Source organism: Camelus ferus, chromosome 21 (genome assembly GCF_009834535.1).
Source record: "Camelus ferus isolate YT-003-E chromosome 21, BCGSAC_Cfer_1.0, whole genome shotgun sequence".
Classification (NCBI taxonomy): domain Eukaryota; kingdom Metazoa; phylum Chordata; class Mammalia; order Artiodactyla; family Camelidae; genus Camelus; species Camelus ferus.
Genome location: NC_045716.1, coordinates 19,661,816 through 19,678,687, shown reverse-complemented (window position 1 = coordinate 19,678,687; position 16,872 = coordinate 19,661,816). Strand labels below are relative to the sequence as shown.

Genomic DNA, 16,872 nt, shown 5'->3' with positions numbered 1-16,872 from the left:
AATTTGACTTTTAACTGAGTTTGGATAAGAGCAAGACCGGAGGCAATCTGGACAGCATGGCTATATTATTCCAACTATACATTTAGCCTTCTGACGGTTTTGCCTATATTTTCTTTTCCTCCCCATCTAGAAAATAAGACCTTGGTGAACAAACACTGTGCCTCTAAACAGAACTATCTTCTTCACCGTGCTGAACTTGACACAGTTTGACTGATACTGAAATATTCAAGAGAAGCTACTCTATTGGTCACGTTCTTCGGCTGGTCACATCCAGAACACATCCAGCCTCTTCTGTGTCTATTTTCATTCTAACTCTGCCCCCTAGTGATGTGACAGGGAATACCATCAAGTCCTGAAACTGAATTTAGAAAGCCTTTGACTTCTTACTCTTTCTGAGGGTATCTATGTTGCCAAATAAAAGTGACAATATAAAATTCTCCAGTGTGGAGTTAACACCTGTCTGAATGTCTATCACAGTTTCCGGGACACATCTGCTTGATACTAGGATACAGCAGGAATTCTCCATAGAATTGTCAGCGTGTATATATAATTCAATTCCATTGCACGTGTCCCCATTTGATTTTTTTTTCAGTAGTTCTGTAAAATAAACTTCCATGTTCTTTCAAAGACCGGATCAAATATTTATATGCATATATGCATGGATCATAAGAAAGTTGTTAAGTCAGTTTTTAGGATCCACTTCCTGGAGTCTTAGAATCTATAGTTTAATGCTAATTGGTTAACAATGACTGTTGTAACAACTCTGCAGCCCGCGCATTTGACCTGGTTATGATGCCTTCTGGCTGAGAACGCTACGTTCAGTTCTGCAACGCTGTGTTCTCAAATGGAGTCCTAAGACAGGAGAGAGACAAGTCACAGACATTTCCATCCATCCTGGGAGTCCAGCGCCGCTTACCTTTCGGGCCGACATCTCTGTTTCCAATAGCTGGTGCTGATTGAGTAAGTTTCCTACCAAAGCCAAATCCCTAACCTGATCCCTCAGGGACAGCAGTCTCTCTACCTGAAAATGGGAGGGATAAACAATAAAACTGCAGGTGAAAACTGTCTTTAAGGAGAACAAGATTAGCAACTATGCCCCCAAACTTTTCCAAAGAAGAGTCAGGAAATTGTTGATGCAAAACTATCTTTATCTGATAAGTATGTATTAGTGTCCCCCTCCTCCACCATTTCCAGGTGTAATTACCTCTGAGAGCCAGAACTCAAGGTCCCGCACGCCTGTGTTAAACCTCTGCTGGCGACTAGCTTCACCGAGCTTCTGTCCTTTGTCCACTGTCTTCTCAAGCAAATCATTCCAGTGTTTCTTCAACTCTTCTACTTGACCCTAACCCCCCCCAAATCGAGGGACTGTTATGGTGTTTAGGGTCCTGTGACAACTTAAAAAGATAACGTAAGGAGGCTCTGGAGTCAGGAACTAGTAGTCAAAATCCGCCAGTACTCGAACGTCATACATTTAATTTTTATTTTTTATCGGAGGAGGTGATTAGGTTCATTTATTTATTTATTTTAATGGAGGTGCTGGGATCAAACCCAGGACCTCACGTATGCTAAGCATGTGCTCTACCACTATGCCCTCCCCCACCCCTGAATGCCATACATTTTAAACTAGTTATGCTTAATCTGGGAAAGCAGCAGGAGGTGTTAGAAGAAAAGTGTGACAAAAGGACCCTGGGCTGATTCCAGAAGCTGATGCCTAAATGCCAAAACTGCTGGCAGCAGGGATAGAAAATATAAAGCAATGCTGATAACACATAAGGATTAAGTCTAAAGTTTTCTGGGAGTTCTAGGCGCTGAGTATGATGGGAGTGATGAGGTCTGAGCATCACTGGTTTCCTCCTCCTTTGTGCAAAAATCAAGGGGAAGACTATTAACCACAGAGCACAGTCCACATCCCTTTACATGGAAACACTGAAAGAGGGTAAAAGATTTCTTTTCATGTGCCTCTGTAGCCTGAAGCCCATCCTAAGCAGAACCCCTACCTTCACGGTCTCTTCATTGCCATCGCATGCCTTCCTCTCAATCAGAGTGTTCCCCGAGTTGATGACTCTTTCCACCTGTTCTTCTTGGCCGTGGACCTCTTTTTCAAAGGTCTGGTGCTTCAGATATTTTATCTGAAGGGAAAGCAGAAACTAAATTACCACCTAATTTAGGAAGCCAGATAAGATAAATTCTACTTGAAAGGAAGAGTTACTGTTTCTGTCATAACCAAGTGACGATGACTTCTGAAGAACCCTACTCCTTCACAGACTCAGAAGTCCCTGAAGGCAGGGACAGTGGTCTGAACGGTAAGGGAGTGTTCCGTGTTGCGAGACAACCATTCACCCAACAATCTGGGTACGCTGCAGCTGCAGTTTCCCAACATTCTTGTTTTGAGCTTGCCTGAATGTTGGTGGGGTCTTTGTAGGATTCATCACAGGCTATGGGCAGCATCTCCCGGATCCATTCTTCCTGGTCCTCAAGGTCACAGTAGAATTGTTTTAGGTCAGCACAGTCTTTAAGTTTCATTTGCTCAGCAATCAGCAGTTCTTTCAGAGCCTTCCATCTGGAAAATGGGGCTAGATCACTCTCTGCACTCTACCCTTCCACCAACCCCTGACGCCATCTCCCCAAATCTTCCCATCTGCCAACTTGAGATTTCTCCTCAAATTATTTATGTATTTATAAGTCATATATACAAACATAGTTATATATTATTTAGTTATGTATTTTATTATATATTACATATTGTATATTATTATATATTTATATGTTTTATAACATTGTCTCATTATTTTCAGATATGAAAATACAGTGATTAAGCCAGATCATGGGTAAGGTACCTTACAAGTGTTTCATTCTGTGAATCTAGATCAGAACATTTCCCAAGTTGTCAAGATAGTTTTAAGCATTTAGAAATGAGAAGAACTCAGAATGTTACCCCAACCCTCAATGCTAGCAAAGAGGTCACTTTGCTATGTCTTCCTAGAGCTCCCCAAATGATTGCTCAGGCCTGACCTGTCCAGTACGCGCTGGAGTCGAGCAGCAATCTCTTCCTTGGCATAGTGGTCATTATCTAGGAGCCGTTCAGCAAAAAGTTCTAGTCCAGTGATCTTGTTTTCCTAGACAAAGGAAAGAGGAGAAGCCCAGATGCCCGGGAAATTAGCCCCTTGGTGCCATCCCAGACTCCCTCCTAGAAAAGGACAGTGGTATCCTTTGTGACTTCAAAAGGAGAACAAAACCAAGGCCAAAAGGTAAATGCCTTAAAGGAAGGTGGGTCTTAACCCGACAAGAGGAGAAACGCCAATGGCGATATGAGGATGGTCTACTTGGGTGGTACCGAGCTTCCGGTGGAACGGACACTTCCCACGGCCACTGTAGAGAGTGACTCCCGCATCGGATGGGACGTTGGACAGGATATAAAATAGTTTCTAATTCTAAAAGTCAGGTTTTAAAAGCTGGATTTAAGGTAAAAAAGCCCAGTGTCACGTGTGACTTGGCTAAGACTGAGCCACAGTCCTACCTCAGAGTTTTCTGTAAAAAGCAAATGGAAATTAAAATACTTACATATCACAAAACCACATACATGTGTAGAATTTCTGTTAATAGTATTAATAATCAGTATTAATAGTTATTGTTGGAACTGTTGTATTAGTCGTTATTACCTGGGTAGTAACCGCTTTGTCCAAATCGTCACGTTTCTTTATCAACGCCTCCAAAGTGTCTAAGGAACTGTTGTCACCTGACCTCAGGTCATCCTCACGTGCCGCCATCCAGCTCTCAGCCTGATCACAGCTCCTTCGGAACAACTATGGGGAATAAAGTTCAATGTATGTGGTGTACTCATTCCAGGTAAACAGGGGGAAGCTCTCACCCCGTCCTATGACATTGCTGTAAGGGATCCTATCAAGGGTGCTAATATTCTTCCAAGAAACATCCATGCCATGAATCTTAGCTATGCTGGAACGTCTACTCTCCCTTGAAAACACGTTTTACATTTTCATATAAGCTATACTCCATTCTTTGGGCACCGTTTACCATATCCTTTACATGGTGAATACTGATCAGTTATTTCTTTAATACTCTGGTAAACACTGCCTTTCAGAGTAGCCTGTGATCCTCATTCCCTTCCCTCAAAAGCATTAATCACTCCCTTTTCTATAGCCTCAAAACACTTGTACGTTTCATTTTATTAATAATCATCTTATTGTACTAGAATGATCTGCCTACATGTCTAATTTCACTACAGGAAAAAGGACACTATCATATTAACTTCTGTTTTCCCAGGGCTGTGCACCCAAGTAGCTTCTCAATAAACAATCGGTCAAATTCTCTATCAGTAAATAAGTTATAATCACCCCCATTTCATACTCCCATGCTCTGGGATTGACCCTCATTTTGTTTGGCTTTTTTAACAAAGGTTAGAGCAAAGAACATCACCATGATCAGTCTACAAAGCAGACAACACAATGTCAGATACTCAAGAGATGCCCTCAGGCTTACTGCATGGAAGTCTCGTGAAGCGGACACCTGTATGAACCATGTAAAATTGCACAGAAGAACCAGAATGTCTAACAACCGGGAATTTTCAGCACCTGCAACTCCAGACATTGATCTAGCATCTTCTTGCGTTGTTCCCAAGCTTCCTCCAACTCATCTCTCCCTAGTATGACAGCTTGAAGCTTTTCTTTAATTTCAGGGCTGCCACGGTGCCCACTGCTTATAAGTTCTCTACCTAAGTCTGCTAGGGCCTGGAACGTGGGAACCTTGGCGTCCAGGTCAGCACGATGGGCCTGTGGGAAAAAGGGGGACAAGACTGGTGAGGCCAATGACATCTCACCAAAGTTGCAAAATCTGGGAAGGCTGTGAGGTCATGTGATCGGTGGCTATGGCTTTTATAGCCATACCTGGTGTTGCTCTATCAAGATCTCTGTGCCAGTTAAATCCTCGGCCAGCTCCTGTGATAATACCATGTCGCGAATGTCACTGATCCAATTTTCTAGGTCCCTGGAGAAATAGGCATATTGAGATTGAGACCAAAACTGTGCAGCTTGCAGTGGTCTATCCTTGGGCTTTGTCCTCTCTAGAAAACATTTCAGATCAACTGTTTCTATCTGGTTTACACGCTTTACAGATCTTAGGTTTGTGGTGCACACTGTCTAACTTAATAATACCAGCCCCTTGCATTTGAAAATTTCTTCACATATATTATCTCTTTCAATTCTTGCAATAATTCTGTGTAGAATCCTCAGAATTCTTTCCTTTCCATTAGGAGTTAAGGAAGTTGGTCTAGAGAATGCAAGTGATTAGCCCATGTGTCAAACCTACAAGCAGACCCTGGAACTAGACCCTGGAATCCTGAACTGGTACATAGTCCACGACCTGAAAATGTTGTGCTTTACTGAAGGTACAATCTGGATGTAGAGGTACCCTCCAAAGCCAGCAGTGAAGAGCACGCGTACCCAGATTTCCCCTACAAGTTCCGCTCATGGGCTGGACATGGAAATTGCCCACCTGGTAGAAGTCTGCCTTTAGAGCTTTACCTGGCCTGGCTGAGGAACTGGTAGAATTTTTGGGCCTCCTGTAGGTTCTCCTTACGACCCTCTAAACGTGCCAACAAGTTGTCCCAGGCTTCGTTCAGCTCCATCCGCTGCCTCTGCAGGTCATCAGCAGCATCTGGGTGGTACTCACTGAGCTGCTCTGCTCTCTCCTCGAGTGTGGCCACCTGGGGAGGCGCAAGGGCTCTGACAATTAGCCTAGAGTCACACTTGAATCCTAGCAAAGGAAGCGTTCTGAGCCCTGGTGATGCTCCTTCCTGACACAGACATGGGTGAGGTACAAGAGCATCTTTCTACTTTATAAAATAATGCCAACCCTTTGGTACACGTAAGTCCCTGAAGTAGTCAGACTTGACACAACCATGCATCTTTTTGAGGGTGGTTAGTGACTCTGTTGGTTGGTGGCAAGCATCTGCTTTTTAATGTGAAGGTCTTCCCAGTATAAACATTTCTTTGCTGCTTTTTGCTCCGCATGATCATGCAAAATGTATGATGCCTCTGATTTATTCCAGAGTGTCACCCGGCAAGCTCTAGAGTTCATTTGTTGGTCAGAGTAGGATTAAGCTCCTTCAGTTCCTTGCTAAGGAAGCTCTGCACCATACTCAGGCATGGGCCTGGCTGTCCTAAATGGGGCCACTTCCGAGTTATCTTAGGCTGCTGGCCTCCGACTAACTTCTGTAAGTTCTGGTCACTTGGAACCCACTAAAGAGGTACTTGGCTAGTAGGAGGCTTACTTCTAACATGTTTTCCTTCCATGTTATTGGCCCTGGGACATGACTTTTTAGGTGGACTTGCCTTAGGGACAGAGTTAAAGAGCAGGATGGATGGAGCAAGATAAAGAGAACTGTAAGAATAAGGGCCTGGAAAGTAAAACCAAAGGGGTTATTAATAAGTATATACGTGAAGAGGGAAGCATTGGAAAAGCTTGAAGGCACGTCTCACCTTCTCCCCCAGGGGTATAAGGCCTCTCGTAAAGCCCTCATGCTGTCGCAGAAGGGCCTGCACACTGAACAGGGTCTGAGCCAGGATCAGCAGCCCTGAGCGCCTGGCACTTCTCCTCAATCTGCTCCTTTGCGTCATCTGCATCCCTGGTGCAAGGGAAGCCAGAGTTTAGGGACAATAATGTATGCTGGAGGCAGACTGGCTGGGCGCACAGGAAGCCCTCAGAACCCGTCACCATCACCATCCTCCTTTGTAAGATGTTAGAACTTAGGCTCGTTGAATCTTTACAACAATACTTGAGGCCTGGTTACTATTAGCAGTCCCATTTCACATATGTGACAACTGAAGTTTAGAGACGCTAAGTATTTCCCAAAAAAAAGGAAGTTTAGTATTTTACTACTGTCAAATGGTGAAACCTAGATTTGAAGCAGGTGGTCTGATGGCAAAACCACGTGCTTAACTGTTCTATTTCACGGCTTTCCATCATCAGCCGTTCTAAATGACCAGACCTGTCTGCATGTCAGGGTTCCCTTCTCTGAATATTCAAAGATACATTTATGCACAGGAAAGGTATACAATTTTCATTCTGTTTGTTCATTTGTTCCTTTTGCTGACTTTTGTTTTGTTCAGTTGTGTGTGTGTGTTTCTTAGTATAGACACAGATTTAGAAATCAGACAAAAATTGTTGAGTCAACAGTTAAGAGTCAATGTGATGTCCCTGGCCCTCTACCATCTACTTCTAGTTCAGAAATATATTGGCTTATACCTCTCATTTCAACTTCAAGCTTCATTATTTACTGGCAAAACATATGTAGCCTGTTAATTATGGACCAGGGCCCAAGGCTAGGCACTAAAAAATTGAAGCTGGCTGTCTGGGAGTAGCCATGTGCTAAGCAAGGCCTCTACTACTGAAACACCTGATTTCCTCTTATCTCTATCCCAGGAAGAAGGGTTAAACTAAATAGCTCTGGCAGTTAGAATTGGCAGAATTGAGGTTTTGATTGGTTTCTAGAGCAGCACTGCTTCTTAGGGTTAAAATTCTCACCTGTGAAATAGCTGGACGGCACGGTTCTTGTCCAGCTCCTCGCCCTGTTCCTCTGCCAGCCTCTGCAGGGACCCCCAGCGGGTATTCAACTCCTACAAGAGGCAGATGTAGACTTAGCAAGGGAGCTAACTCAGTGGTGTCTGAAGACTAGACGGGGCTTACATCATGGCTGTTTTCACTTTATCTCCTTTAGAAATTGCACAAGGTTCTTTCTGTCTTGGATAGCTTGAGCTTGGGCCTCATTTATGCTAACGCAGTTAAGAAAAGAGTTGCTTTCCTTCCCAAACTGAGGGTCCAGAGTAAAATCATCAACCCTAGAGCAACAACTGATGTTGGCCACCATGGAGATTACGTAACAGCCCCTGGAAAATAAGTGGAAAATGTTGCCTTGGTAGTTAGAAGCTATTACCTTTCTCAGTAAGAAATATACCTTTCTACATCCTGAAATGACGAAACCAAGTAGTCTCTTAGAGCCCTATTTTCTGTAGGGAAGACTGTTCCTGTGGGCGTTCCTTCTCACTCTTACCCCATGGCGATCATCGCACAAAGAGGCAGAGAATTCACCCTCACTGGTTTATGACAATCCAGAGAGCTGGACTAGACTTTCCATTAATGTTCATGAGAACTTTTAGGGAAACACAGGTCCAAATCTGAATCAGGTCTAGAATACCTACCCACCCCCCAAGCTCTACTTACCTATATTCTTCCTTCATCAGATTTTATCAGAGCCTATCTCTTCCAGTAAGCCTTCTTGACTGACCACTTCCCCATTATCATATCTCCATTATCTGCATTTTCTTTGTATTTGTGTATTTGAGCACTGAATTTCTTGTGGTGCTGGGGAAGAGGGAGGTGAGTATGTGTGCCAATCAAGGATTTCGAATCAGTTAAAATGCATACATGGATGGACAGTTTGGACCCTTGCCTTTGACCTCTCCTGTCGCCAGCTCCACACTGCTATTAACTTCTGCATGTTCTAGCTGATCTGCAGAATATGAAGTTTAATATTTTTAAATGAAATGAAGGCTCCCAAAACTCAACCTGGTAGTGAGAAGGAATGGAAGGAGCCTTAGTTACCTGATGCATTTGAGCACCTCTTGGTGTCAGAAGCTCTTCAGATAGAAGATCATCAGCCACCTTGTTGATATCCCTCAGCCAAGGCTCATTGGTCTTCAAATCCTGGGTGATGAAACGTATCCAAAGCAGTATAAATCCCCTTCTTAAGAATCTTTCACCCTTTCCTGCTCAGCTCTGCCCCGACTTGGCTACAGATTAAAATACATTGCAAACCACGCTTGTAATACACAGTAAGCAGCCCTCCTCCCATCTGCCACAGAAAAGAGTACATTTAGTCTCCTCGACACCCAGAGGCTATCAAAAATTTTGTCAGGAAAGCTGTTATTTATCTGTAATATGGAACACATTAATTTTCTTGGATTTCTCAAAAATCTCTCCCTGGATTAAATTACACCATCAGAGAGGTCTATCCCTGAGCCATATAATAGTCTTTACTACCCATACAAACTTCTCCACCTTATGTAGAATTTCATTGAGTTGCAATCTGTTTACATATGTTGTAAGAAACAGGGAACGCATCACCATGTCTTTGGTGACGTTACTGTTTATTTCACTATATGGTGGGCTTTCAATGATATAGACTTATATATGTCTCTATATACTTACACATATATATATACACACATACATACACACCTATTTATCTGTCTACTATAGCTTTGAATTCAATGTGTAAGGAAGATATCATATGAAAAAGAAAGGAAGGAAAGAAGGAGTTTATATTCATTGCTAGTCAAGGTAAGAGAATGAATCTGAGAGAATAAAGGAGAATGGAAAGGTTTCAGGTAGGAGAAACTTTTAGAAATTGTCAACTGCAAAGTCATGTTGTTCTTCCCACCTTTTCGCCCCAACTTCTGCCCCATAATTAGTCCTTACACAGAGTCCCACAGCACCCCATGTCAGCCTGGGCATCAGACATACAGGACAGTACAGGATAACTTGTGAAGATTCAGGGAGACCAACAGGACGTGGGAGCGGCAGGGACTGACTGCAGCCTGCAAAGTTAGGGGGACGAGTTTCTCTGCGTTTCTCTTTCACCTACAATACCCGGAGAAAGATTTGAAATGTGGAACTCTCACTAGCTTTGGGGAGGATATTTAGCAAACATGGAATTAAGGAGTCAGGAGGAGATATGAGATAAAAGGAAACAATGATGACCCTCAAAAACCTGTCGAGAGGAGAAGGTTCCTCTTTCTCACCGTTTGGAACTCTTCAAACTTTTTCTGCAGCTCCGAAACATCATCCCATTCCACCCCGGTGTTTTCTGCTTTTTTCTCTCGGATCCAGCCCAGCATGTCTCCTGCCTCATAGGCCAGCAAAAACTCATTGTAACATTGCAATAAACGACGTCTGCGTTCTTCTGCCCGATCAAGGAGGGACCGGTACCTGGGTGGAGAGATGAAGAGAATGGGAAATGTGGAATAAGAAGAGTAGAGGGAGGGTGATAAAGGGAGAGAACGAAAGGGACAAGGAGGAGAGGGAGGGAAAATCCAAAGAACAGTAAAGGAGAGGAGGGAGTAAAGATGGAAAGAAGACAGCATTGAGAGCAGAGAGACAAACGCACTGTTGCATTTAAAAACAATAAAAATGTCAATGCTCCAGTAGTGGGACTGACAGCATCCCTTCCTCATCCTATAGAAGTGAAAATTTCTACACTCCTGTGGACAACTGGATATGAAATAACCTGGTAAAGTAAACAAAATTCACATGGAAGTCTGAAGACCTTTTGATAACCTTGAAAGAGTGCTGGGTAGGGAGTCAAAAGACGTGGCTCTAATAAGTGTCTGACCTCTGGCAATTGACTTAATTGTTCTGGGGTTCCCTTTCCTTATTTAAAAAGTAAATGGTTTTAATTACCCTAAATTTACTTTCAGCTCTTCAAATCTGTGAATTTTCAAATCATCCCTAGTACAGCAGATGGAGAATCATGAGACGTGACTTTGGCCGATGGGAAATGTTTGGCTAAACACTGTTCAGTTCTTCAGGCTCCAGAACTTACTGGTTCTCTATCTGTTCCTGGCGCTGGGTGATGTTGCCTGGTTCTTCTCGCTTCCGCTGCGGGAGCGTGGGAAACTCATCGTGGGCAAGTTTCCTGACGTAGACAGCTGGCACAAAGCCCTGGTGATCATCAGCTTCCACTTTCCACCAGTCCTAGAGGGAGACCAAATCCCCATTCCTTAGTTCTTGGAAAAGCCACAGATAGAAGTTTTAACCCTCATAACTTAGTCTCTAGGCACAGACACAGGCTGATGGCCAAAAGAAGCAAACCATTGCTTATAGATGGCGTATAATATGTGGGTGGCATACAATTTGTGGGTGGCATATAACATGTGAGTGGCGTATATTACAAAGAAGATAAATCAAGAGTTCCAAGAACTGCAGAACTAGACCTCTGAAATCAAGGGATCTGACATTTGATGTTAGACCCTTAGCTTTGATGAAGTTTTCAAACATCAAAGGCCATTCTCCTAATGAGGGGGTCCTTTGTCCACTAGGAATTCACCAAAGATCCATGGGGTCAGAGCTGAACTGAGACTCTCGTGGGTGGAGCATCTATGTATGACAATAGTGTACAGGGACTTCTCCTCCCCATCCCTCTCCCAGAGCCCTTAACAATTACGTGTTGCCTCAAAATTCATGTATGTGAATCCTTTACACTCAAGTTATCACCCTGATCTCCACAGAGTAATTTAGGAGTGTTGTTATACCGTCCACTCTGGAATTAGTATCCTCAGAGAATCATGTGTTGAAATGGAGAAGACTGAGCAAAGAGAAAAGGGGACTGGCACACAGCTGATTTGATAATGAAAAATTCCGCTTCTCTAAAAAAATTACTTGCCCTCAGAGTAACAGTTTCCCAAGCTCTCTTTTTTTTCTTCCCAATCATTTTTGGAGATTAATTATTAGAATATTTAAAAAATTACTTGAGCTCTTATTAAAATATATATTTAAAGTCCTAGACAATATTCTGCCACTATTCTCACAGTCATTCAGGTCTAAAGAAAACCAACTTGACAAAAGTCTTCTCTTTGATCAGTCTCCACCTAACCCCAGCTATTGTTGTTCCATTAGTAGAAACATGGGCACAGGAGAGGAAGAAGCAAAGAGACGAGAAGGAAGAGATAGTTTAACCCTGTAAATATATATAGAATTGCCTTTCATGGCTTACATGTCTTGGGGCTAATTATTTAAGCACTTTGAGCCCTCCCTTTGTTAGCTGTAAAATTGGTATTATCATCTCAAAAGATACAACCGGAGAAAAGAAACTACCCAATAAATTATGGTGATTTAAGAGAGACAGCAATAGAAAAATACCAGCTGGTTAAAATAAGGGCGTCTGGCAGGGTTGGGAGAGTTGACTGGGTCAGCTCCATCTTGGTGATGGGAAGAAAGGTAGGAGGGAAAGTCACCTTATTCACGGAACTGAGCAGCGTTAAGACGTCATTTTTCTTCATGGTAACTTCTTGGGGGAAGCGGGCCTGGAAGTCATAGAGAGCCACAACCCTCTCTTCTCCAGCAGCTCCCTCCACCGGTGCAGCCAGCTGTTGCTGAATGAAAACAGGAAGCAGAACGTGCCCGTCACCCATGGGGAGCATCTCCCTGGAGAGCCCACCAGTGGTGGGCTGGCCCTGGAGCCTCTGGCTGGAACCTCTTCCGTGGCTGCCAGGAACAGAGCTATCACAATACATTATCGTCGGAGACACTGCTCCACCCGTCCGCTTCTCAGGGAGCAGGCAGGCTGGCAAACATGAACGCAGAGTGAGCAAGTAAGAATGCGCTCTGTCAGAAACACATTCAGTGCTCGAAGCCATCAGTTCTCAAGCAGGTCATAAAGGCTTGAATGCATCAATGTTTCAGAGTATCGTTTGAGAAAAACCCACTGTCTCTCATCACCTTCTCCTTTCCCTGGGCCTCCACTGACAACGCTTCCAACCCCTAGGCCTTTAAAGCATTTTGTCGGGGAACCATGGACTTCCTCTTTTAGAGATGAGCGAACTACAGCACCAGAAATGCCACCGAAATTTTAAAAATTGGGAACATAAATTGAGATCAAATAACTCTTTTGCAAGCAATCTGCCCTCCAAGGTAAGAGTCTTCTTTGATTTTCACTTTCTCCAAATATCACACCTCACAGAGAACAAACCAAATGTAACGCCCCTTCATAAGTAATGACCTCAGCGCCTCAGACTGGAGTTGAAGATGCCCTTCCCCTGACAGATCTCTCTGATTTTATATCCTTCATGAGTTACAACGCACAAGCCCACCTGTTTTTGTGCAGACCCCCGCCATGCAGAGCTGGTTGAAGGCACAGCGCAGCTCTGTAAATACGTGCTGACTTGACATAGTGAGTCTGTCTGTCCTGCTCCCAGTGCGTGGATTCAGAGCCTCTCAGATGGGAGAATTTCTTGAATGTGAGAAGGGCCCCTCTTTTCCTTCCATCACACACAGGAAACACTTACACCGCTCAGCTGACTCCAGCCTCCATCACTCTTCAGGACAATTACTTTCACTTTTGCAGTCTAGCCATTGTCGCATCCTCAGCCCTCCGCGTTTCCCATTTCCCAAATACACTTGATTGTTTTGTGCTTCAGTGCAATTGCTCCCATAGTTTATCCACTAGAAAAGCCCTTCTCTGCATAGTAAACCACTCTTTTCAAAAAAAAAAAACTCAGGTAAACTGGCTTGCCTCAGCTCTGAAGATTTTTCTACCTTCCAGCGCTCTTATTTCAAGAGATCGGAATGCTCTCTTCTTCGAGACCCTTTTTCCTGTTCATATATCTGTTATATGCAGTTATTTGTCAAAATTTCTGACCTAAGGGACTGTAATTTTCCTTCAGGTCAGGATTGTTTTCATTCATGTTGCACATGGTAGGCATTTAATAAGTGTTGGTATTAAAAAAAAAAGGGAGGAAGGGGAAAAATCAGGAATGAATATAAGAATATAAGAATAAAAGAAGTAAGAAAAAAGGAGACTGGAAATATAAAAGAAAGGAAAAAGACAGCAAAAATATGCATCAATGAACCAATTCTTGTAAACTGAATCTCTGTAGACGCTACAAAGATGCTGCAGTGCCTGCCTATAAGCACCACAGAACTTAGTATTTCCTTCGCAGTTGTTCTCTGGAAGATGCAAGGTAAAAACCAGCAACAAAGGGGATTCCCCGATTCCCTTTCCTCTGTGGTGGAGAATGTGATTCCTGTCACACCCGAGTCCTTACCTGGCAGGCTTCTGCCTGATCGCGAAGGGCTTGCATACTCTTTCCAAATGCCTTGAGGTCCACCAGAAAGCTCTCGTGCTTCTTTAGAAGAGCCTGGATTTGTTGATGGGAAGATCATCAAATCCAAATACAGGAAGAGCATTAAGCATCCCTGGGGAATTTTCCAGCTAATGTTTTGTGTTACACTGATGGTCCCAATTCCTGGTAAGAGACACTCTCCATCTTCAATAATTTTTTTTTTAACTCTAAATGTGCAAGTTTCAGGAAATAGGAGTTAAATAAGCAATAATTTTTAATACATTTGCTTTGATCAAGAGGAAGTCAAAATTGCATAAGCATTTTATCCACACACATCACAACTGAAAGAGGGCGCTGCTGATGGCACTGCTTTGTAGGATAAACATTAGCCCAAACTTTGAGGCTCATTTCGAGTATTTCTATGGCCCAGGGTTTGTGAAATACTATGCTGGCTGACCATGGGACAATGAAAAAAACAAAGAAGTGGACATAAAGGGTAATGATGACCTTTGGGGTTCTTCTTGTCCCAAAAGGTCTGCCAGATTTTTCTTATAATAAAAGAATTAAGGTATATATTTTTAAATGATAGTTGGTTTGTGAAATCCCGAGGTTAAACCACGGAATTTAGGATGGGACCAAAACAAGCATGAATGTCTGGTCACGCCTTTGGGTTTAGATAATCTCTAAGGAATATGGGTCTCTGTGGTGTTAGGGAAATATGGTGTGTCTTTTGGGGTTTCTGTCAACTCTGAGGTTATCCCAGCAGACCTAGGCTAAAGGTTGTCACTCTGGAAACCCCAAATAATCTAACAAAACCTGCAGCTGTTGCACAGTCTAATTTGGTACCAATTTGGTGTGGACTAGACAATGTCCATCCCTGTGCCCACCTTACCCCAGCTGTTTCTTCATCAGCCCCATAGTTAGTGTTGTCTACAATGGGTTCCTTCTCTCTCATCCACGCTTCTGCTTCACACAGATCAGCTAAGTACTGCTGGAACTGGATGTTGGCTTCAAGATCCCTTAGCCGTCTAGCAGCTCGAGCCTGGAGAGATTCCATATTCTCATTCAAACTCTCGACCCTGGAGGCCACAGCCTCTGCAGCAAAATGCCCTATGGAGTAGTTACAGAAAAGGGGAGTGTTACCCTCATTAATGTCCCTTGTACTTCAAGCCTCTTGGTGACTCGGGAGAGAGAAAGGGAGGCATGAGGGTGATGCTGCAAGTAGTCAATGTGACATTTTACCTAAGTTCCTGGGAGTTGGAATGTCATAAGTGAGTTTAAGCATGAATAGGAGCTAATGGGGGGTAGGCATCATGCATGGTAGTGCACTGGATGGTACCGTCTGTGATGAACAGATGGAAAACAAAGTACCTAGGTGTGGGTACTGGTCAGAGTTCCAAAAACATGCATTCTCTAGCCTGAGCAGAAAATTCAGCAGATGCTCATTTCTGTCCATGAAAGATTTACGACTTTAGGAATTGTTCTCTCATGCTAAACAGCTGGAATACGGGACAGACGGTAAGATACAGTAATTTTCAGATAACAGGGAGAAGGTTGTGACTCCTGAGAGAAGGGAAAGAAATAAAATATGCCTTATGATTGCCACAGCTTATGCCTGGGGCAGCTTCTATACTGTAGTGGTGGGAGGGCTAACCCAGATAGAACTAGCAATCACAGTGCATTGAGGAGACAGAAATCAGAGCTGAGGGAAGACAAGACAGCTGGAGTTTGTGGAGCAGAATACTGCAAAGGAGGATGCTTCACCCTGATGGCATTTTGGAGATATGCAGAGAGGTCCCCTGGAGTATTTGATGGATTGCTCCTTTGCACACATGTGTAAGCAAACTCCTCAAGGGTAAGGAAAAGAAGACTGGAATGCAATAGACCAAAACAATTCCTAAGGCTCATATGGGGCTGTGAATAATAAAATGGTCACCCACCAAAGAGGAAAGATAGAATACATGAGGTACTGTTCTCAGAGGGTTATACCTTAGTAGTGGACTAGTCTCTAAATTAGTTCCAGAATGAAGGCTTCCCCGGAAGAATCAGAAGAAAGCAGATCCAAGAAGCTGAATGATTGCAAAGCTGAAGAAGCAAACAAAACTACACCAAGTTATATCATAATCAAAGTGGTGAAAACCAGTGGTGAAAAAGCTTTAAAAGATTCAGAGGGGTGGAAAAGTTATTACATACAAAGGAGCAAAGATAGTAAAGAGAGCAGCCTTCTCATCAGAAATGCTGCAAGTCAGAGGACAATGCAGCCGCAGCTTTAAACTACTCAAAGAAAGACACTGTCAACCAAGAATTTTATATTTAGGGAAGAAGTGTTTCAAAAAGGAAGGCAAAAGAAGTCTTTTAGACCAACAGAAGCCCAGAGAATTTATGGTGAGCAGACCTTCATTACAGGAAATGTTAGAGAAACTTAATGTGGAAGGAAACTTATGCAGTAGACAAAGGAATGAAGAACACAAGTATGTAAGTAAACAAAAAGGCTGTTTAACCCTCATTTCCTAGTCCTCTTCAAAGCTAATTGACTATCAAAGCAAAATTAATAGCAGTACATGGGTGGGTTTATAATATATGTAAAATTTAAGTGTGTGACACCAATAGACAAAAGATGAAGGGAGAGAAATGGAAATATACTGCTTAAGGATCTTATTTTACACATGAAATGGTATGAATTTACGTAAGCATAGACTGTGGCAAGTTAATGATCCGTTCTTTGAGTCCTAGAACAGTGAGTGTTAAATTTTTGCTCCCAGAATCCCTTCACAATTTTAAAAGTTATTGAGGACCCCCTAAAAACTTTTGCTTTTATGGTGATATCTATTTAGTTGCCATATCAGAAATCAAAACAGACAACTTTAAAAGAATGCACAATTATGTGTTCCATTAACCATTAGAGCAATGGCATTATCATATATCATGTAAACTCCAGAACACTTCACTTGCACTCATGAAAAAGGCAAATGATTGTCTAAGGATCATTGTGAAAACCACGTTGGATGGAAAGGTGGAT

The 16,872-nt window shown here is 42.9% G+C and overlaps 1 protein-coding gene across 1 annotated transcript in view; it reads right to left on the bottom strand.

Moving 5' to 3' along the window:
- Positions 1–16,872, bottom strand: part of SPTA1 (spectrin alpha, erythrocytic 1) — a 55,535-nt gene that overhangs the window by 16,317 nt on the left and 22,346 nt on the right. The window contains 18 exon segments of the mRNA XM_006178276.2: positions 917–1,021; positions 1,205–1,342; positions 1,998–2,129; positions 2,398–2,560; positions 3,013–3,116; positions 3,660–3,803; positions 4,590–4,787; positions 4,902–5,001; positions 5,538–5,719; positions 6,495–6,566; positions 6,568–6,640; positions 7,540–7,631; positions 8,617–8,718; positions 9,816–10,002; positions 10,616–10,767; positions 12,027–12,164; positions 13,836–13,928; positions 14,746–14,963. Of these exon segments, the coding sequence (XP_006178338.2) occupies positions 917–1,021; positions 1,205–1,342; positions 1,998–2,129; positions 2,398–2,560; positions 3,013–3,116; positions 3,660–3,803; positions 4,590–4,787; positions 4,902–5,001; positions 5,538–5,719; positions 6,495–6,566; positions 6,568–6,640; positions 7,540–7,631; positions 8,617–8,718; positions 9,816–10,002; positions 10,616–10,767; positions 12,027–12,164; positions 13,836–13,928; positions 14,746–14,963 (2,393 nt within the window).